At 36.5% G+C, this 22,551-nt stretch overlaps 1 protein-coding gene across 5 annotated transcripts in view; it reads left to right on the top strand.

The window, feature by feature from the left end:
* The window catches only part of LOC106069936 (protein PALS1-like), a 47,670-nt gene that overhangs the window by 654 nt on the left and 24,465 nt on the right, over positions 1-22,551 (top strand). The window contains exons 2-3 of one of the 5 annotated variants that reach the window (XM_056022918.1): positions 3,784-3,893; positions 7,474-7,534. In XM_056022918.1, the coding sequence (XP_055878893.1) occupies positions 3,784-3,893; positions 7,474-7,534 (171 nt within the window). The other 4 variants (XM_056022921.1, XM_056022922.1, XM_056022920.1 and 1 more) reach the window with 4 other exon arrangements.

The raw sequence follows: 22,551 nt of genomic DNA on the forward strand, positions 1-22,551 counted from the left end.
CTCTTTTGCAGACTGTGCCAAGGAAAAATAGTGTGCTGTTTTCTTCAGTTGTTCAGTACTGCCGTCACTGATGTAACTAGTAGAGTCCAAGACAGTTTGCCGAAAGCCTTCATGTCGTTGTCTAAGAAAATATTTCTTTTACGGGTTAAGATTATCCGCTAAAACTTTAATCACATCTTGAACTAGCCATAGAGAATATCTGGAACCCTGGCCAAAGTCCATAAGCTGGTTGTATTTTTGATATGATCACTAGACTTCAAGCATTCAGGCTAGCATTTAATTTGTAAGTAGCTATACTTGGATTCACCGTTACTCGCCACAATTAGCATACTAATTAATGGCATTATTGGACTTTCCTTCATCTTATCTTATACAATACAGACGTTACTTCAGAAAAAGAAGAGGATAACGTCCTAGTTCAATCTAGTCATGCATGTTAATCAATGACTAAAGTTCTGCCAATTCACTGGTTTTCCTGGCTGACTCAGACAACCCATTTAATGCTCTAATAGCGCTAGTGAAGAAGGCGCATTTGTACGAATTTGTCCTAGCAAATGTAACAAGGAATGTACCTTTATGTATGAAACTTATTACGACCTAACCAAACGTGATGCTGACAGGAAGCTCCGCGTGAACTTCACGTGACCTGCATTCAGTGGGGTGTCGTCTGCTGCTCGGAGCTTAGAATTTAGATCAGCGGTTCTCAATTTTTTTTTAGTTCTGGGACCTTTTTACAATCCATGCGATAGTAGCGGACCGCAGCCTGATTTGTGACTTCTCTACCCAAATTATAATAGCATAGACACTGGCATAAAGTGTAAACTTATTTATTGGAAGTCAGCTTTATAAAATTAAACATTCTTTGTAATCATGCCACAACAACTTTTCACTTAGCAGCCAATAATACAGTGTCATACTGCAGGCACAGGACCAAAGCCCGCTTAGAAAAAGCAAACAAATGGAAAACACAAATACAACTAGAAAGCTCAACTCTTTCCCTCCTAATTAACGATACCACTCATTAAATTAATTTTTTGTTTTGTTTTATAAAGTATTATTTGTGTTAGATAAAAAGAGCATGCATTCTGCTAGAATTCTAGACCAAAAGTAACGCCTTCTGATTACAAACAAAAATCTTATTAAAGTTTCATCACAACAGGGTAGAGTGTACCAATGTGAACAATGGACATTTCTGTCAGAGCGTAGAGAATAATTACGGAGATAAAGAGTTAATGCTTGATGATTATTGTAATTAGACTTAATTAGAAGTTAATTCACGTTTGCAGTTTAAGTGTCACGCATACCTAGTGACGAAGAACTGTAGGAAAATAGACGGTTTTCTTTTCAGCTCGTATGTTTCAGCAGATCATATATAAAAACAAAAAGTGCAATTGAATCAATTAGTTTGGAACAGTCATATCATTAAATTTGTAAAAGATATAGATTAGCAACAATAAATCTGTGCGATTAGAACTATATTTGTTTAGCGCAATTTCATACTTTTAGCTTTCTCAATGCTGTATGACCCTATCACTTGTATGAACCAGTTGAGAAGACAAAAAAAAGGGGGAGGGCGGGGGAGAAAAGGGGTTACGTGTGAAATGCTACAGTGATCGCTTTTTAAGTGCATAAAAAAAAAGTTGCACGAGTTTGAATTCGAGCTCAAGCCTCCTCAAGCTGACTTATTCAACTTATACCACCACATTTGTCAAGTACAATTTCTTTACCTTGTTCAATACCGAATAAAATAATTATTTATCAATAGTTAATTAACAAATTGGTTACTGTTATTGATTCTTGTTTTGATAGGTACAAGAAATAATCCTGAAAATGTTTATTTGATCTGCGATTGGGTATAGAGAAATAACGTGTACAAACTTTTTACCACACAGACAGACTGGATGGAATATACCGTTTTGGGGGGTTGGAGTTCAAATTCCGACTCGATCTGAGTTGTAAACAAAAAATGTTTTGTAAAATGTTTTCCATGTTTCGGATGTTCCTTCAGAGTTGAAGATAATTTACTTCCTAGTCCAAACCTCCCGCAGGATGACGGGGGATGGCAGCGGGCAGGGTATGAACCCGGGACCATCGAGAAGTCGGAAAGATAATCCAGAGCGCATACCGCACGACCAGACAGCTGAACCTAGACCATATAACGAATGGTCTCGGCTGAACGCCTAAAGGCAACACGGAAACAGTTTACCAGATACAACCCTCCCCCACACAAAATGGATTGGAGCAGACGAGGCCAATCGTTGAAGCGATTGGTCACGCACCGTAGCCATAGTGCACTTATAAACATGTACGATGCGCCATATAAAGTAGGCCAGTTTACATGAAAAAAAAATCTGTACATATTTGTAATCTAAGACTAGCTAGGCCTATATAGGACAGAGCGTTAATTTTTACTTTAAAAAATATATTTAAGTACGCTTGTAGTCTATTTATAATCCGACAGCTCAAAAGTAAAACAAAACTTTATTTCCTAGTTCGTAATCTATGGCTACGCCCATGTAAGATCTAGAAGAGTCTCAAGATGGTTGTCTTCTGCTTCAGTAAACTAAATCACCACCGGAAATTATCGTTGAAGAACATACAGGAAGTTTCACTATGGCCTACGGGTAGCGTGATTTTTTTTTTCTTTCGGAGATCTTTCATCGATAATCTCCCCTGGAGTTGCCGCTCTTCTTCGCTGTCAAACTAGCCACCACATGATTTCTTTAACACGAGACGGGTGAATAAAATGAAGATTAATTCGCTTCTGCTTTTCAATTTGGAAAAGTTGACAAGATATAGATCTAGATCAAGGGTGCCAACATTGCTTTTTTTTCTCCACTTCAGAAATGTTATTTCGTTAGTTCGATTTTCTTTTTTGCTGAAGGCCTGAATTGCGACTAACTATCTATATTGAATAGGCTAACCTAGAAAAGCTGCAAAATTCGTTGCATTCTACATTGAGAATTGAAATGGATTCGAATAAAACAATATAATAAAGTAACAAAGTACTTCTGATATTTTTAGGTTTATTGATGTTAATATAAATCTGATATAATCTAGTCAAGTATTTGACGGGAAACAGCCAGAGCCCGATTTACAACAGGGTCTTACTCTTAAATAGCTTCTCGGAGCCTCAGCATTTAGAGCCTCAGAGAGAAAGAGAGACAGACAGACAGACAGAAAGACAGACAGAGGATTATTGCAAAGAGTGATTAATAAAGATGAAGATTTGGAGAGAAGTTTTGAAAAAAAAAGAAAGAAAGAGTAAGAGGCAGATATATATACCTACTACTAGAGAGAGAGAGACAGACAGACAGACACTGAGAGAGAGGATTATTGCAAAGAGAGATTAATAAAGAGGAAGATTTGGAGAGAAGTTTAAAAAAAAAAGAGCAAGAGGCAGATATATATACCTACTAACTACCTACTACTAGAGAGAGAGAGAGAGAGAGATTATGAGGAAGAAGCTAATGAAGGAGAGAGAGAGAGGATAACAATGATACAAAGAGTTAAAGAAAGCAAAGAAGGTGCAAGCCAACATGTGCACACATATTTTAGACAGTGGATGCTCACACCTGTTCTTCGCTCGACCTGTCAGATCGTGTTGGCCAAGACTTTTGATACCAAGTGACCATAGTTTATATATTCAGGAATGACTGTTTACAAGACTTGTCAAAGGTATGATGCCGAGAAAGTTTTCTTTACGAAGTGAATGCGATATTTCCAAACTCACCATCCAGAAAGTCCTGAGTATGTAATTATTTCCCCTTTATCCTCCCATAGGTTGTCCAGCTGACAAACCGGAAATCAAACCTACTGATGAAATTCTAGAAGTCAATGGGTGGTCCGTCAGGAACTGCACACGAGAATTCCTGACTAGGTATATCAAACAGGTGAGTGACCACTGCAAATAGCGTTAGTCGCGGCAGTGCCGGTTTTAAGTAAGCGGAGGCGCCGGGGCAGGACTTTTGGGAAGCTTTAATAACAATCCACTTAATAATAATATTATTCATGTCTGAAATTTTGACACATTTTAGTTGAAAAAAATAGAGTAGGCCTACTTGTAAATTTAATCTTACTTTTCTTCTTTAAAAAAAATAATGTCAAAAATTGTATTGTTCAGTTTGTGGATGGTAAGGCCCTGGGTTGATTCAAAGAGCTGCGTTTAAATATTACGAGTACGCAACAATCGGACATAATAGGGCCTACTTAAACCTAGACAGTGTTGTTAATCTAAGATTTAAAGAATTGTCGGTTAAAAATGAAAATAATAGTGTAAAAGAGAAAAAAAAAACAACGTTTTTGACCCTTTGAAATTCCGATATTTTACAAAATCTCTATTGTGGGGGCCCCTCTCTTGCGGAAGCCCCAGGGCAGTAGTCCCGCATGCCTTCCCTTAAATCCGGCTCTGAGGTTAGACGTCTCCCTGTGTCAATCTAGTCAAATATGCTAATCAGTGCCTTAAAGTCTGCCAAATCGTTGGTTTTCCTGGCTGACTCAGGCAACCGTCACATTCTATGCTCTAATAGTACTAGGGAAGAAGTAGCACTTGTACTAATTTGTCCTAGCATATGGAATAAGACATTTTTATCGATCTTTTCTTATCTTATATAATACAGACGTTACTTCAAAAAAGAAAATTGATAAACGGATTAGGTGTGTGTTAATGTGTTATATGATACCTAGGTTAATACCTAAATGAAAAACTATCATCAAACCATCAAACTATTGATGAAACAATTTAAAAAATCAAACAAAGCATCAGTGTTTATTAAAAATAAAGTTCTAAAGATCAAATAGGAAAATAAAACTAAAATGTTATTTAACCTAAAAAAATTGGTTAGGCCAATAATAGAATATGCTAAGCACTCTCTATTAGGGATCCGTCAACTGAAGAAAACATTAAGAAACTAGAACAGACACAAAATAGTTCAGTGAGAGTCATAGTAAACGAATATTCACATTTCATAAGGGTATCACCTTTAGTAAAATCACTAAATTTAGAAAGCCTTCGGGATGGAAGACTCAAAAGTAAAGTAGCAATTATAAAAAAAAACATTAGGCCTAAACCATAATCTTCAAATATAAAAGCAAAACCTAATAAAATACTCAGAAAGACACAAAGATAAAGGCACATTCCCTTTGCGTAAATTCTTTCCCAGTGCTATTGGAGCATGGATTGGGTTGCCTGAGTCAGCCAGGAAAACAAATGACTTTGCAGAATTTAAGTCATTGATTAACATGCCTGACTAGATTGACCTAGAAACACGCGTAGGACGTCATCATCTTCTTTTTCTGAAGTAACGTCTGTAATGTATAAGATAAGATGAAGGGACGTCCAATAATGACATTAATTACTATGCTAATTGTGGTGAATAACGGTGAATCCAAGTATAGCTTTCATTATCTTTTGAAGTAACGTCTTGAAGATAAGATAATCGAGTCAGTAATAGGTTTTCCAGGATGATTCAGGCCACCTCTTCCATGCTCTTATAGCACTAGGGAAGCTTCTAGATCTAAATATTAGGGGTCTATATGAACGGAAGATTAATAAATAAAGGAAATGGTTCAAACTAATGATACCGATCACAGTAATATGGAAAATAAAATCCAACAAAAATTATTGAAAGTTCTTGAATACGATGTAAGGGACAACACTGCTCTTATTCTCTAGCTTTGATTTTCTTAATGCAATCAACAGTTGTGTCCCGTTAAAATTGCATTGATCAGTAAGGCAGAAAAGTCTGGTCTAATATGCGATGCGAAGGAAAACTCCAAGCCAAATAAATCAATTTTGCTTGACTCGAACAAGTTTCTCTCTTGGATATTTTATCTTGACGATTAAATTATAAAGTGAGTGTGCTATTCAGAAATGCATTTTATAGATCTAATATAATCATGAGAACCTGATGACAAGACTCTAGCCCTCCTATATTAGGTCATTACAATTGTTTTTTTTTTCTTTAAATACAGACCGCCATATTGAATTACTGAAATAACTGAAGGAAATGAGGTTTAGTCCAGTTAATGTTATGGGATAGGAAGTCGTCGTATTTTTATTTCTATTGAGTAGTTTTGAGGTAGGACATCCATCATAATCCAGGCAAATGTTTACATAATTATGTTTGTCTATTCTAAACCTATTATATTATTATTTTTCCTTATACTTCAATCTATAGAGTACAGTATATTTATAAATATTTATATATTATTTAGAATCTAATATAATAATATTAAATTACTTTTACTTTCTTTAGACTTAGAAGTCTAAGTAAGACACTTTTAACTTTTAGTTTTAGTCTTAGCTAAATTTTAAATTAGTTTAATCTCTATTAACTCTACTCTATAACTCTAAACTGATACTTAGAATTAGAGTCTATTGACTCTAAGTGAAAAGTCAAAAGTGACAAGTCTAAGTCTAACTTCTAACTAGATGTAGTCTAAGATACTAGATCTAGATATTATAATTATTATAATTATAATATAAATAATAGTAAATAATACTTAATAGTAGATCTAGAGTCTAGAGTTCTAGACTAGACTCACTAGAGTCTAGAGAGTAATCTATAACTAGATTTACTAGATTCTCTATTACTCTTGAATTAGATCTATATTCATTGACTATATTCTATAATAATCTAGAAGATCTATCTAGAATAAATTTATTATTAGAAAGATATATTTTTGTTAATGTATGCACTATGGGAATGTTTGTATATTACCTAAATGTCAAAAATCACCTTTTTTTGCTCCCCCCCTTCTAACAATGGACCTCATTCACCAATCATAAACAAACAACAAGTCAACATTTAGCCTCTATCTCTTCTATACAAATTAAGATCTAATTTAAATACATAAAATTTATGGCTTTTTTTTTCTCAATGTTTTATCAATATTATCACGTGACTAAATATAGAAATAATGGGAAAAATATCAACTTCTTTTGGTGGCGCTTCAATGTTTTTTTCCCCTAATACTGTATAGATATATATGTATAGATTTACAAGTGGTGGTGTTCAAAAGAACATCAGAATATTTTTTCCATTAATAATTTGTGAAAACCTGTGATATTATAAGCCTTTCAGCCAAAATTCGGACCTGTGAAAGTCAGGAGACCACTATACCTGTAAAATTCATTTGAATATTTTTGTTTGGTTTTGCTACATAATAAATTTTCAGACCTCACCACCCTTGTAACAAATTTTGTAAAAAAAAATGTATGCCCCCTTTCAACACCCTTTGTCAATATCCAAATATTCCCTTCGATATAGACAATAGATGTCTAGGATATAGAACATGATACTAGATGTATTAAAATCAAGATTTAGATATAGACTACAGAATATAGAGGTCTAGGCTCTCTAGGCAGTCTTGTCAGGTCAACTGATACTGATAACTCTGACACACCTGTCTTCACCAACACTGACACCTGTTAGCCTTTGAAAGATTATCTTTTTTTTTTGAATCCCCCAGTGTATAAAGTCTAGAACAGTCAACCTTCGAGTCAAGAGGAGAAAAAAATATAAACTCAAAGGTAAATATTGCAATTCATTAACAAAATGAAACATGTACAAGTTGTAAAAAATAAAATTATGTAAGCATACTTTTAACAACAAATATAAAGTTTAGATTCTACACACATACTCCATTCATATCCTATACATATACTTTGTGTTTAAGTTGTTAATGACCAGCTGATAATTAAAAGAAAAGTTTTGTCATTTTTGTGTTTAGATAATTAATTTACCTATAGTTAACTTTCTTTTTACAAAGCTTATATATCTCCTCACTCTGTCTGTCTGGTACAAAATTTGAACTTCCACTTCCCATCCTCGACCAACAAAACAGAAATCAATGACAAAAAAATAAAAAACAATTAGTTAATTATATAGTGGTTATTAATTAATTTTGTTTTATATTGTAAAGGGGAAAAAATATTACAGTATTGAGAAGTTCAAGTATTTTTTAATATTTTGCTTTGCTTTTTTTTTTTTTGAAGTACAACTAATAGTTCGATCATTAAATTGCCAATACTCTTATATGTTATCTGATTGGCTCATTGGTTTCTCTAATAATTAATTGTGTTTAGTGATTAGACTGGCCAGTCTATGCAAATATTTCTCCACACCCTTGTAAACATTTGGGGTTGTTCATTTTAAGTCCACATCTCTTCCACAATTTTACTTTTGAGAGACTGGTCAGGTCCATGTGAACTAATATCTTTCTGTACCCTTAAGTTGAGAATTGGTCAAAGAGAATCAATATCTTTCTGCCCCTTAACTAGAAAATTGGTCAAAGAGAATCAATATCTTTCTGCACCCTTAACTTTAAAATTGGTCAAAGAGAATCAATATCTTTCTGCACCCTTAACTTGAAAATTAGTCTAAGAGAATCAATATCTTTCTGCACCCTTAACTTGAAAATTGGTCTAAGAGAATCAATATCTTTCTGCACCTTTAACTTGAGAATCAGTCAATGTGAACCGGTATATTTCTGCACCCTTAACTTGAGAATTGGTCAAATAGAATCAATATCTTTTTGCACCCTTAACTTGAGAATCAGTCATTGTGAACCAGTATCTTTTTCCACCCTTAACTTAAGAATCAGTCAATGTGAACCAATATCTTTCTGCACCCTTATCTTGAGAATTGGTCAAAGAGAATCAATATCTTTCTGCCCCCTTAGCTTGAGAATCAGTCAATAGAAATCAACTTCTCTTCTGTGTAAAGTGATTCTCTCCTAGTTTGGATGTTAATGTATTGTCCCTGCTGGTCTTTGTTAAAGTATGGTGTAAATATTCTTCTTTTATGTAACATGCATATCATTTGTCAGCCCTTGAATTATTTCCCTTGACAACTTTTTCTAGAGTGCAGCAATTACAGTTCAGCTCCTATTGTTAATTAAAACATAATTTATCTATCTATCTAAGGGGTATTAAGTATTACCTAATATCTGTGTGTCAACATGTACTTAAATACAAATAATAGTCATTGTTTTGTCAATATATTGGCTGGTTTCCTTTTTCTTTTTTTTTGTCTAGTCATCTGATAGATGCTCTTGAAGATGGATGTTAGGGTTATATATCATATTACTTGATTGTGTTCAGGGTGTCACGTTACTTGATTGTGTTCAGAGTGTCACATCACTTGATTGTGTTCAGAGTGTCATATTACTTGATTGTGTTCAGGGTGTCACGTTACTTGATTGTGTTCAGGGTGTCATATTACTTGATTGTGTTCAGAGTGTCATATTACTTGATTGTGTTCAGGGTGTCACGTTACTTGATTGTGTTCAGAGTGTCATATTACTTGATTGTGTTCAGAGTGTCATATTACTTGATTGTGTTCAGGGTGTCACATTACTTGATTGTGTTCAGGGTGTCACGTTACTTGATTGTGTTCAGAGTGTCATGTTACTTGATTGTGTTCAGGGTGTCATATTACTTGATTGTGTTCAGAGTGTCATATTACTTGATTGTGTTCAGGGTGTCACATTACTTGATTGTGTTCAGGGTGTCACGTTACTTGATTGTGTTCAGAGTGTCATGTTACTTGATTGTGTTCAGGGTGTCACGTTACTTGATTGTTTTCAGGGTATCACGTTACTTGATTGTGTTCAGGGTATCACATTACTTGATTGTGTTCAGGGTGTCTGTTGTGTGGTGCTTCTCTTTAGCATGTTTATATCCCCACTATCTAGACTAAGTGAGCCAAATCAGTGTAATACAGTGCCCATGAGGGTCGACTCTATGCAAATAATCTCTAGCTTGTCTGTTGACCTTATCAAGAGTCTCAAGAGAATTAGCTTCCACAGAGCTGTCACTGGATCAGTTTGTTACTCACAGCAGAGTGTATGAATAGTGTTGGCTTATACACACCCAAATTCTGGCTTGTTTGTGTTTGTTTCGGGATATTTCATTAACCATTTCCTCTCATTAAAAAAAAAAAATTATTCTAATGCTGCCATTAATAACACATCTGTATCCTTCACTGTAAATAAGAGCACATCTAAAATATGAAAAGTTTATATTCTACACAGATGTTTACCTTTACTTATCCCTTAATCTGTTGGACCGTTGGGGCACCACACAAGATTTGTCGTCTTTGTTTTCCTCTTTGTCATTTGCTTTAGTTAGAACATCTTTCAATGGCAAGCTATAGTTAATTCTTTTATGTTGACTTTCAATCACTTTCTGTGTCTGCCTCTTCATCTTTTTCCTGGTACTGTTCCCTGAAGGAAGGTCTTTGCAAGCCCGAAGAACTTGTAATATGGCCATAGATTTCTATCTTGTGTTTTTTTTTTATGATAGTTAGCACAGATACTAGCATTATATTCTGTGCACATACCAAGAGCATGTATTTTATCATTTGTTTATTATACCTTGAGATAGCCAGCTGGTAGTTGCTGATGCTGTGGCTGGTGTACACAATGGGAGGGGGGAGAGGAGTCACTTGAGACCAGTTCCTGTTTACATTCTTTAATTGGTCCATAGTTATTTAGTGCAACAGACTAGTCTGCAGTAACAATAGACTTTTGGTACCTTAAAACTTGTTTTTTTTTGTCTTTAAAGTACATGATACCATCTCTGATAGTGACAGCTTTAAGACCTAACCTGATCTTAAATGTTATTAACACTGACTAAATTGTGCAAATAAGGTTTTTTTAACATCCCCCATAAAAAAAACAAAAAAAAAACACAAGCCTAAAGGTAAACTAGTTAAATTGAACTTTAAAAAATTCTGAAATAACTTCTGATTCTAATCAAAGTTGATTCAAAGATTGTAGGAATCAATAAATCTTTATTATTGTTGGACAATTGATTTTTTTTTCTTACAAATGCAGTGGAATTCTTTAATTTAAAAAAAAAAATTTTGCTCTTTAGCCCAAGTGAAATGACTGTTCTAATTTCTGTGGTCCTAACACTCTCAATTCTTTTCTTGCATCAGGGACACATGTTTTTATATTACATTTTGGAAATGCTGATATTCAAATAGCTTGCACAATTGTATTGAAATCATGTTAGAAGAGTTTTATTGCATAGGAGATACTCAGAATATGTTTGTAGATCACTGCAGTAGATTTGTGGTCTTAGTGTGTGTCTGTTAATCTACCATCATACATGGTCAAATATTGAGGATGTACATATTCTATGGATTAAGTTAGTGAGCTGTGGTGAACTATTCTATGGATTAAGTTAGTGCTACGTTATTGATCTGTGGTGCACTATTCTATGGATACATGAGTGCTACGTTTGTGAGCTGAGGTGAACTATTCTGTGGATTAAGTTAGTGCTACTTTAGTGAGCTGTGGTGAACTTTTCTGTGGATTAAGTTAGTACTACTTTAGTGAGCTGTGATGAACTATTATATGGATTAAGTTAGTGCTACTTTAGTGAGCTGTGATGAACTATTATATGGATTAAGTTAGTGAGCTGTGGTGAACTATTCTATGGATACGTGAGTGCTATGTTTGTGAGCTGTGGTGAACTATTCTATGGATACGTGAGTGCTATGTTTGTGAGCTGTGGTGAACTATTCTGTGGATTAAGTTAGTGCTATGTTTGTGAGCTGTGGTGAACTATTCTGTGGATTAAGTTAGTGCTACTTTAGTGGGCTGTGGTGCACTATTCTGTGGATTAAGTTAGTGCTACTTTAGTGAGCTGTGGTGCACTATTCTGTGGATTTAAGTTAGTGCTACTTTAGTGAGCTGTGGTGAACTATTCTGTGGATTAAGCTAGTGCTACTTTAGTGAGCTGTGGTGAACTATTCTGTGGATTAAGCTAGTGCTACTTTAGTGAGCTGTGGTGAACTATTGACACACGTGTGGAAATATTGTCCCCTACAAACCAGAAGGTGTTTTGCTTTTGTTGACATAATGTTAAAAGACGGGGGCTGACGCTGGGATTTTGCGTGTTGGTGGTTGGCAAATATTGAGCCTAGGAGTAAACTTGAATAATATAATTTTCGTTGGCTTGTAAAAATTTAAACTAATTAGTATTATTTCTGCATTTAGATTATGGGAAATCCGCAGAGCGCAATACCGAAGCTCTGATAGAGTAGGACATAGCAATGGTTCTATTTGATGACTGTTAGAAATAGGCTTTTGTTTTCTCCCTCCCATCAGTGTCCTTCACTTACATTCAAGTCAACAGTCGCCTCCATATTCTTGTAGTTGTGCTCAAAATTCTGTTTTAAAAACAAGTCATAATTTTGTAACAAATGAAATCAATTCCTTTTTTTTTTGGTTCAAACATTAGAGTCAACTAAACATTCATAGATTGTTTATTTTTGGAAAGAAATGAGGCCGGCATGGGGAAAGAACCCACGACATTCGCAAGGTGCCTTTAACAAATTAGCTGGCCTGTCATACTGAAAAGGTCAACCATAAATGTATAAATCTAGATCTAGAAAAGCATCTAAATAGATAGCAAAGAAATATGGCCGCCATTTTAACTTCTGCCCACATACTGTACAAAAAATAATTTTTACAATTACTGAAGGGCTCGTTAACAAGTTGGCACGCAGCACGAGTTTATGTGTGAAATTTTAGCTCGAGGGGATAATGACAAGTTGGGGGACTGCCTGGTCTTACGGTATGCGCCCTGGACTGTTGTTTGGTCGTCTTGATGGTCCTGGGGTCATACTTTGCCCGCTGCCATCCCACGCCGTCCTGCGGCAGGTTCGGACCAGGATGTAATGATCTTCAACTCTGAAAAGGACATCCGAAACATGTCCAACTTGTCACAAACAAAAAGTGGTCCAAATAAATTTATTCATTTTTGTTTTGTTTATCTTTGACTATGACGAGAGTGTGAGCAAATAGTAGATCTAGACATTGGAAAACAAATCTCATTTCCCCTCTCTTTTTCATTTTCTGAAGGTCTTGTTACATTCTGGCTATTTTATAGTTCAGTGCTGTCTACTTAAAGAACATAGAAAACGCTCGGTGACACACTAGCTAACTCTTCGGTTGAAATGTATTCTTTATTTGTTTAGAGCAGTCATAATTTAATAGCCCTCCCCCCCTTTCCTCCTCTGATTCTTGTCAGTGTCTTACAAAAATTCTTGAAATAGAAACTCAATGCCTCTGAGTCTCATTACTCGTAGGCCTAAAGTTCTTATCTTATCTTGTATAATACAGACGTTACTTCAAAAAAGAAGATGATTACGTCCTACGCGTCATGCATTTAGTCATGCATATTAACCAATGACTTAAATTCTGCCAAGTCACTGGTTTTCCTGGCTGACTCAGGTAACCCATTCCATGCTCTAATAGCACTAGGGAAGAAGGAGCACTTGTACAAATTTGTCCTAGCATATGGGACGAGGAATGTGCCTTCATCTTTGTGTCTTTCAGAGTATTTTATTAAATTTTGTTTTTGTATTTGAAGATACTGGTTCAGGGTTTTATGTATAATTGCTACTTTACTTTTGAGTCTTCTGTCCTGAAGGCTTTCTAAATTTAGTGATTTTACTAAAGGTGTTACTCTAGTCAAATGTGAATATTCGTTTGTTATGAATCTCACTGCTCTATTTTGTGTCTGTTCCAGTTTTTTAATGTTTTCTTGAGTTGAGGGGTACCAAACGGAGGATGCATTTTCTATTAAAGTTCCTGTATCAGTTGTCACTAGTTGCCATGAATACAAACAAGCGTCTTGAGTAAAACTTAATTTTGGTTTGCAAATGAAATAATTGTTTATCCACTGACTGAGGCGTCATTTTGTAGAATATTTTAGGGCGTCATAACAATGCTGAAGCTAAAAACCAAAAGGCTTTTGACCTAAGGCAGACCGCGAATACGTTGGATTCATGTAGAGGCAGGTCTACAATTTAGGCTGCGGGCATGGAGACAAAAAGCTCAAGAGAGATCTGAATTGAAGTATGTGCATTAACAGGCCAGGTTCTCCGTGGGCTGTTACGCCATTGGGATGGATAGATGTCATTACAGCGCCCTGTTCTGTCATCTACCGTAACTAACAGGAAACCTCTGTCCTTTAAATAGATGGGCGTACACTACTGAGTTAGGCGTACACTACTGAGTTATGGACCATGGTCTTGGTTCTCTGTAGAATTAAGCTTGAATATCTCTCCATGAATTACACGATATTGTTTGTAAAAATGTTTTACATGTTTCGGATGTTCCTTCAGAGTTGAAGATAGTTTACTTCCTAGTCCAAACCTCCCGCAGGACGACGGGGGATGGGAGCGGGCAGGGTTTGAACCCTCGACCGTCGATAAATCCGAACGACAGTCCAGCGCGCAAACCGCACGACCAGGCAGCCATCCTGTCCACGCCTGGAGTAATCTGATAAATGAACACAAACATTTGGCTTGTTCAAACGTTGGCCTATATTTTACCTTTTACCTTTACCTATCCCTTAGTCTGTTGGACCGTTGGGGCACCAGGCAAGATTTGTCGACCGTCTTTCTCCATTCTTCCCTTTTTTTTGCCTTGTTTAGAACCTCTCTCACTAAATATAGTGTCATAAACAGTTTAGTCTTAATTCGGGTACCTACCTATTCAGTTCCGACACTAATGAAATCGTTTTGATCTGATTGTCTCACCTGGTCATCAATGGTGATCGTGGAGTGTCCGTGCTTACGAATGACCCAACGTGCCCGCGCGTTTTCTCTGACCAGTACATCTATGCCGGTAGCCCCCCCCCCCCCCCCCCCCACTTTGTCATCTTAGTCTAGGCTTAACTTTAGGAAGCATAACAATTTCCTTGTGACGCAACACGTCAGTTTTTTATGTAGCAAGAAAATGTCAAGCTGTACACGCATAGGACGTTCTTTTCACTTTGGGAGCGCCTGTCCATTTATAAGATTTTATATTTTTTTTTGGATTCAGTTGTGTTGTAGTTATGAATGTACATTTGAATTTGTTCATTGCATTCTGTTCATGGGCCGTGCTCTGTTCAAGGCATGACATTGAATCTAGTGTTGCAATAGTTTGTACCTGTAGATACGTTATAGCTCTTTTCTGTTGCACCGTCACGGCTTTGTTCGTGTATCAGAGTCAATGACATTCAATAGAAGTATTCTAGGAGTTTTTCATTTCAGTTTGTTAAAGATGTTTTATTCAACTGCTTCATAAAAAGGAAAGGAAGCATTAAATGTAGTGATAAACGATTGTGTCCATCCCTGCGTGTTGGCCGGTCGCTGGGAATGTTTAGTGTACTATATAGTAGAGAGTTGAACTTATGAAACCAACATTAATATATTTAAAAAAAAAAATCATTTTCCAGTTACATTTTTAAGACATACACAATTCGAGGTCTACACAGTGTCGGATAGTAAAGTTTATGTTTTGTTAGACCTCTAGACTTTTACTAGCTCTACAGTGTCGGATAGTAAAGTTTATGTTTTGTTAGACCTCTAGACTTTTTTACTAGCTCTACAGTGTCGGATAGTAAAGTTTATGTTTTGTTAGACCTCTAGACTTTTACTAGCTCTACAGTGTCGGATAGTAAAGCTTATGTTTTGTTAGACCTCTAGACTTTTACTAGCTCTACAGTGTCGGATAGTAAAGCTTATGTTTTGTTAGACCTCTAGACTTTTACTAGCTCTACAGTGTCGGATAGTAAAGTTTATGTTTTGTTAGACCTCTAGACTTTTACTAGCTCTACAGTGTCGGATAGTAAAGTTTATGTTTTGTTAGACCTCTAGACTTTTACTAGCTCTACAGTGTCGGATAGTAAAGTTTATGTTTTGTTAGACCTCTAGACTTTTACTAGCTCTACAGCAGTGATTCCCAAAGTGGTCTATATAGACCCCTAGGGGTCTACGAAGACTTCCAAGGGGTCTACGAAAGTGAAAAAGTAAATTGGGGGTCTATGAGATGTTCATGGGGTCTATGACTTTAATTTTAACACCCCATTAATGTAACTATTTCAAACACTTATAAATGATTTGTAGCTTATTTAGTTATACGTACTAATTCCATTATTCAAAAGTAAAATAGTTGTATTTAATTACAATACTAATCTAAATAGTTAATTTTGTCTACATGTAACTAATATTTAACAAAAAGAAATCTTGATTTTAAAGCGTTGATTATTTATTTCCTTGTTAAATAAGCGATTGCCTTTTTTAGAACCATATGAAATCAATTAAACTGCAGCATTATTTGAGACGATGCCATCCTAATAAAAAGAGAAAAGTGAGAAAAAAGTTCAGAATAGACTCACAAAATCTTTCTTCAACATCATATAGAAAAGGTGGTGGTTTGTGAGCGTCTTACAAGATCTCTATACCTATAGCCAAATACAAAAAACACTATAGATAAAACATTGAAGTAGTTTTAAAAACTGTTTTACACAAACCTTCATCTGATATTATGAAACGAATTTCTTTTAGTAACACTACAGTTCAAGGGCACATCGGTGGGATGAGCATTAAAGCTGCTAACTACCTAATGGTCTTCAGCTCCATATTTTTCCCCAGGGCTGACCCACGAAGCCTTTCCCATGTTTGGGTGTATAGCTGCTAAGCAGCAGAGGTTTGAATTCTATTTTCCTTCTGCTAGGTGGCTTGCAAGCCAAGGCTAATGAGTTCCTCCTGCCCGAAGCTTACTGGTTTAGGCGCCAGTAACTCACCTTTGCCCCTTCTCCTGTTAGTGAAAACCCCTTCTCCTGTTAGTGAAAACAGCTCCGCAGGACCAATATTTGAGCCAAATGTGAAAGATCAAGAAATACACGAGAAACTCTTTGCGAAAACTTGTACAATAATACATGAGGCAAATTAATTAATTTATACACTGCTGTTAGAAATTAGTTATAAAAAATTAGTTTATGAATGTGCAAAAATGCAATATAAGTTAAGCAGGGGGTCTACCGAAAATCAGAAAACATGGCAAGGGGTCTACGAGACAAAAAAGTTTGGGAACCACTGCTCTACAGTGTCGGATAGTAAAGCTTATGTTTTGTTGGACCTCTAGACTTTTTTACTAGCTCTACAGTGTCGGATAGTAAAGTTTATGTTTTGTTAGACCTCTAGACTTTTTTACTAGCTCTACAGTGTCGAATAGTAAAGCTTATGTTTTGTTAGACCTCTAGACTTTTACTAGCTCTACAGTGTCGAATAGTAAAGCTTATGTTTTGTTGGACCTCTAGACTTTTACTAGCTCTACAGTGTCTGATAGTAAAGTTTATGTTTTGTTAGACCTCTAGACTTTTTTACTAGCTCTACAGTGTCGGATAGTAAAGCTTATGTTTTGTTAGACCTCTAGACTTTTACTAGCTCTACAGTGTCGGATAGTAAAGTTTATGTTTTGTTAGACCTCTAGACTTTTACTAGCTCTACAGTGTCGAATAGTAAAGCTTATGTTTTGTTGGACCTCTAGACTTTTACTAGCTCTACAGTGTCTGATAGTAAAGTTTATGTTTTGTTAGACCTCTAGACTTTTTTACTAGCTCTACAGTGTCGGATAGTAAAGCTTATGTTTTGTTAGACCTCTAGACTTTTACTAGCTCTACAGTGTCGGATAGTAAAGTTTATGTTTTGTTAGACCTCTAGACTTTTACTAGCTCTACAGTGTCGGATAGTAAAGTTTATGTTTTGTTGGACCTCTAGACTTTTACTAGCTCTACAGTGTCTGATAGTAAAGTTTATGTTTTGTTAGACCTCTAGACTTTTTTACTAGCTCTACAGTGTCGGATAGTAAAGCTTATGTTTTGTTAGACCTCTAGACTTTTACTAGCTCTACAGTGTCTGATAGTAAAGTTTATGTTTTGTTAGACCTCTAGACTTTTACTAGCTCTACAGTGTCGGATAGTAAAGTTTATGTTTTGTTAGACCTCTAGACTTTTACTAGCTCTACAGTGTCGGATAGTAAAGTTTATGTTTTGTTGGACCTCTAGACTTTTACTAGCTCTACAGTGTCGGATAGTAAAGCTTATGTTTTGTTAGACCTCTAGACTTTTACTAGCTCTACAGTGTCGGATAGTAAAGTTTATGTTTTGTTAGACCTCTAGACTTTTTTACTAGCTCTACAGTGTCGGATAGTAAAGCTTATGTTTTGTTAGACCTCTAGACTTTTACTAGCTCTACAGTGTCTGATAGTAAAGTTTATGTTTTGTTAGACCTCTAGACTTTTACTAGCTCTACAGCGTCGGATAGTAAAGTTTATGTTTTGTTAGACCTCTAGACTTTTACTAGCTCTACAGTGTCTGATAGTAAAGTTTATGTTTTGTTAGACCTCTAGACTTTTACTAGCTCTACAGCGTCGGATAGTAAAGTTTATGTTTTGTTAGACCTCTAGACTTTTACTAGCTCTACAGTGTCGGATAGTAAAGCTTATGTTTTGTTAGACCTCTAGACTTTTACTAGCTCTACAGTGTCGGATAGTAAAGTTTATGTTTTGTTAGACCTCTAGACTTTTACTAGCTCTACAGTGTCGGATAGTAAAGCTTATGTTTTGTTAGACCTCTAGACTTTTTTTACTAGCTCTACAGTGTCGGATAGTAAAGTTAATGTTTTGTTAGACCTCTAGACTTTTACTAGCTCTACAGTGTCGGATAGTAAAGCTTATGTTTTGTTAGACCTCTAGACTTTTACTAGCTCTACAGTGTCTGATAGTAAAGTTTATGTTTTGTTAGACCTCTAGACTTTTACTAGCTCTACAGTGTCTGATAGTAAAGTTTATGTTTTGTTAGACCTCTAGACTTTTACTAGCTCTACAGCGTCGGATAGTAAAGTTTATGTTTTGTTAGACCTCTAGACTTTTTTACTAGCTCTACAGTGTCTGATAGTAAAGTTTATGTTTTGTTAGACCTCTAGACTTTTACTAGCTCTACAGCGTCGGATAGTAAAGTTTATGTTTTGTTAGACCTCTAGACTTTTACTAGCTCTACAGCGTCGGATAGTAAAGTTTATGTTTTGTTAGACCTCTAGACTTTTACTAGCTCTACAGTGTCTGATAGTAAAGTTTATGTTTTGTTAGACCTCTAGACTTTTACTAGCTCTACAGCGTCGGATAGTAAAGTTTATGTTTTGTTAGACCTCTAGACTTTTACTAGCTCTACAGTGTCGGATAGTAAAGCTTATGTTTTGTTAGACCTCTAGACTTTTACTAGCTCTACAGTGTCGGATAGTAAAGTTAATGTTTTGTTAGACCTCTAGACTTTTACTAGCTCTACAGTGTCTGATAGTAAAGTTTATGTTTTGTTAGACCACTAGACTTTTACTAGCTCTACAGTGTCGGATAGTAAAGTTTGTACAAAGGAGACTTAAAATTTGTATATACTACCAAGACCAGGCTTTTGAGGGTTTTTCTTTGCTTTAGAACACGCACCACACAGACAGAGCGTCTCAATAGTTGATCAAGTTCTGATTGTACTTTGATTCTAGATGTATGAAGTCGTAAGATAGGGATGTTAGTAACAGGGACTGGATTTATTCTGTGAGTGTACCAATAGTAAGCTCTGAATCAATACAGTCTTGTGCTGCGTCACATTTGTGATGTGGAGGAGCTCATTACCTCATGCACTGTCTCGCTCCGGGTGACACTTCGTTGTAATGTGATTTACGTCAGCACATCTCATTAATCTCATCTCTCTCTCTCTCTCTCTCTCTCTCTCTAGTGTGTAGATTTTACTGGTCAAAGTGTGAGTCATTACATAGGCCTATAGCTGCGGGCGGGGGGGGGGGGATAGCAGTTCCACCTTAACTGAAGCAGACTTGATCAGTGATTCCCCAACAGAGTTCATCAATAGTCTCATTAAAAAAAAATCGTCGTGACCATACATTGAAACAGAAATACAAATATGGCCACATAAACCTTGCAGCCCCCCCCGGGGGGGGGCATATTTTAGGATTGCTTCTTTTTTATTATTATTATTATTTATTTATGATCTTTTCGAATTAAAAAAAAAAGTCCCCCCCCCCCCCATGTCACCAGGATGTAAACAAACACACTCGTACAACATTCTTGGATTTATTGTTCTTTTCTTTTTCTCCTCTGCTTTGTGCCGGTGTCAGTAGGCTAACGTCAATCGCTTGTTTCAGTGCTACAATGGCCGGGTCACACGTAGGGCGCTCGTTTATTTAGGTCCTGCACCGCCCTTTCTGTTTGCCTCTCCCACCCAGTGTGTGTGGGGGCGCAACTTCGTGTGATTAGCCCAGGGTGTGTGCGCGTGTGTGGGGTGAAGAGATACTTAGTTCAACCAACGTTCGCCGTGCAGGGGGTTCTATTTGACTGGACGTGACTTGGTCGAAGGAACAAGGTGAAAACTCCGCATGTCGTCCTGTAGTTGTACAACGTCCGTGCGATAGCCGCTTTCACCGTTCGCCATCACTTACACAGACATGAGCCTGGACTGTTTGCAAACATGTTTACCATTGTATCCCGACACCCTCAGGACGAAGTCACGATCTTCTTATGGTTAGAGTTTGTATTTTAGTACTGTTGTGAAATCAACACGGTCGACTCCCATCCACAAATATGTAAACATTTCAGGTCCGTTTTTTTATTGTGTCAAATAAAATACAAATGTAACCCCCCCCCCCCCCCCCAAGGCTATACCAGCAGACCTCTGAGTCATAATGACTTTACTTGTCATATCTCACTAAATAGATAGTTGTGACCAATTGTAAGCAATTGACTGTCTCGCTACACGGTCCCCATGATAGATCTACACTATATTTTGTTTCATTTACTAATGCTTCCTGCCACTGGGCGCATCTGTCCAAACTAAACATGCAGAGTAAGACGCGTGTAAAATAGGAAAATCTTGGTGTGGTATTTAGCAGACGCCGGCGTTATCGCTAAACAATAGGATTGATAAGTATCAGACCTGGGGGGTGTCCTTGTTCTGGTACAGTTGGAGTGTCCCGTTATCTTATAGGTGTGTCGGGGGGGGGGGTTATATACATTCCATCGTTGGCTTATCGTTTCCTCTCGTTCTGTGTCCCTGATTAGAATGCTATACACAGAGTTGTGTCAGTAACGGCACTATTAGAGTCTACTTATGTGCAATTTACAAATATTGGATAGGTATCAAACCCGTTGTTGTTCTGGATCAGATTTGTTTTTAAGGACTGGGTTTTATATCATTGCCTTCGTGGTTACATTTAGTGACTACTCGATATTACTGCTATACCTTAGAGACTACTTGATCTAGTTGTTACACTTTAGAGACTACTTGTAGTGACCACTCGATATTACTGCTACACTTTAGAGACTACTTGATCTAGCTGCTACACTTTAGAGACTACTTGTAGTGACTACTCGATATTACTGCTATACCTTAGAGACTACTTGATCTAGTTGTTACACTTTAGAGACTACTTGTAGTGACTACTCGATATTACTGCTATACTTTAGAGACTACTTGATCTAGTTGTTACACTTTAGAGACTACTTGTAGTGACTACTCGATATTACTGCTATACTTTAGAGACTACTTGATCTAGCTGCTACACTTTAGAGACTACTTGTAGTGACTACTTGATATTACTGCTACACTTTAGAGACTACTTGTAGTGACTACTCGATATTACTGCTACACTTTAGAGACTACTTGATCTAGTTGTTACACTTTAGAGACTACTTGTAGTGACTACTCGATATTACTGCTACACTTAGAGACTACTTGATCTAGTTGTTACACTTTAGAGACTACTTGTAGTGACTACTCGATATTGCTGCTACACTTTAGAGACTACTTGTAGTGACTACTCGATATTGCTGCTACACTTTAGAGACTACTTGATCTAGTTGTTACACTTTAGAGACTACTTGTAGTGACTACTCGATATTACTGCTATACTTTAGAGACTACTTGATCTAGTTGTTACACTTTAGAGACTACTTGTAGTGACTACTCGATATTGCTGCTACACTTTAGAGACTACTTGTAGTGACTACTCGATATTGCTGCTACTCTTTAGAAACTACTTATCTAGCTGCTACACTTTACAGACTACTTGATCTAGCTGCTACACTTTAGAGACTACTTGATCCAACTGCTACACTTAGTGACTGCTCGATATAGCTGCTACACTTTAGAGACTACTTGATCCAACTGCTACACTTAGTGACTGCTCGATATAGCTGCTACACTTTAGAGACTACTCGATTTAGAGTTGTTTTTCTTAGACCAATCTTTACTTTTTTTTCCTCTCCGGTGGTTACCCATAGTTCACCAGTAGGTCACAGGCTACCGACGTCACGTCTTGAAACACTTTTTCTCATATTGTAGAAATCCTATCTTTAAAAACAAATCCTGTATACGGAGCTCAAGAAATTAGGTCGATGGTATGTGCATTATGAGTATATATACGTTTTTTTTTTTTAATGGCATCATCCCCAACACTAGTATGATTGGACCGTGGCGTGAGAACTGTAGACATAAGCCTACTGTGAATTTCAGATTGGTTATAAACTACAAAACACGATGCACAACATTCCTTTGCCAAAGTCCTGTTAACATTGTGAGTTCTGGGCCAACACCACCCCGATACATTCGCTTAGGTATTGGGACAACCCAGCACTAGTAGAAAAGTTATTAGTCAAAGTATTTGTATTGATAACACCCCTTGCAATGTCTAT

This window comes from Biomphalaria glabrata, chromosome 3, assembly GCF_947242115.1.
Source record: "Biomphalaria glabrata chromosome 3, xgBioGlab47.1, whole genome shotgun sequence".
Classification (NCBI taxonomy): Eukaryota; Metazoa; Mollusca; class Gastropoda; family Planorbidae; genus Biomphalaria; species Biomphalaria glabrata.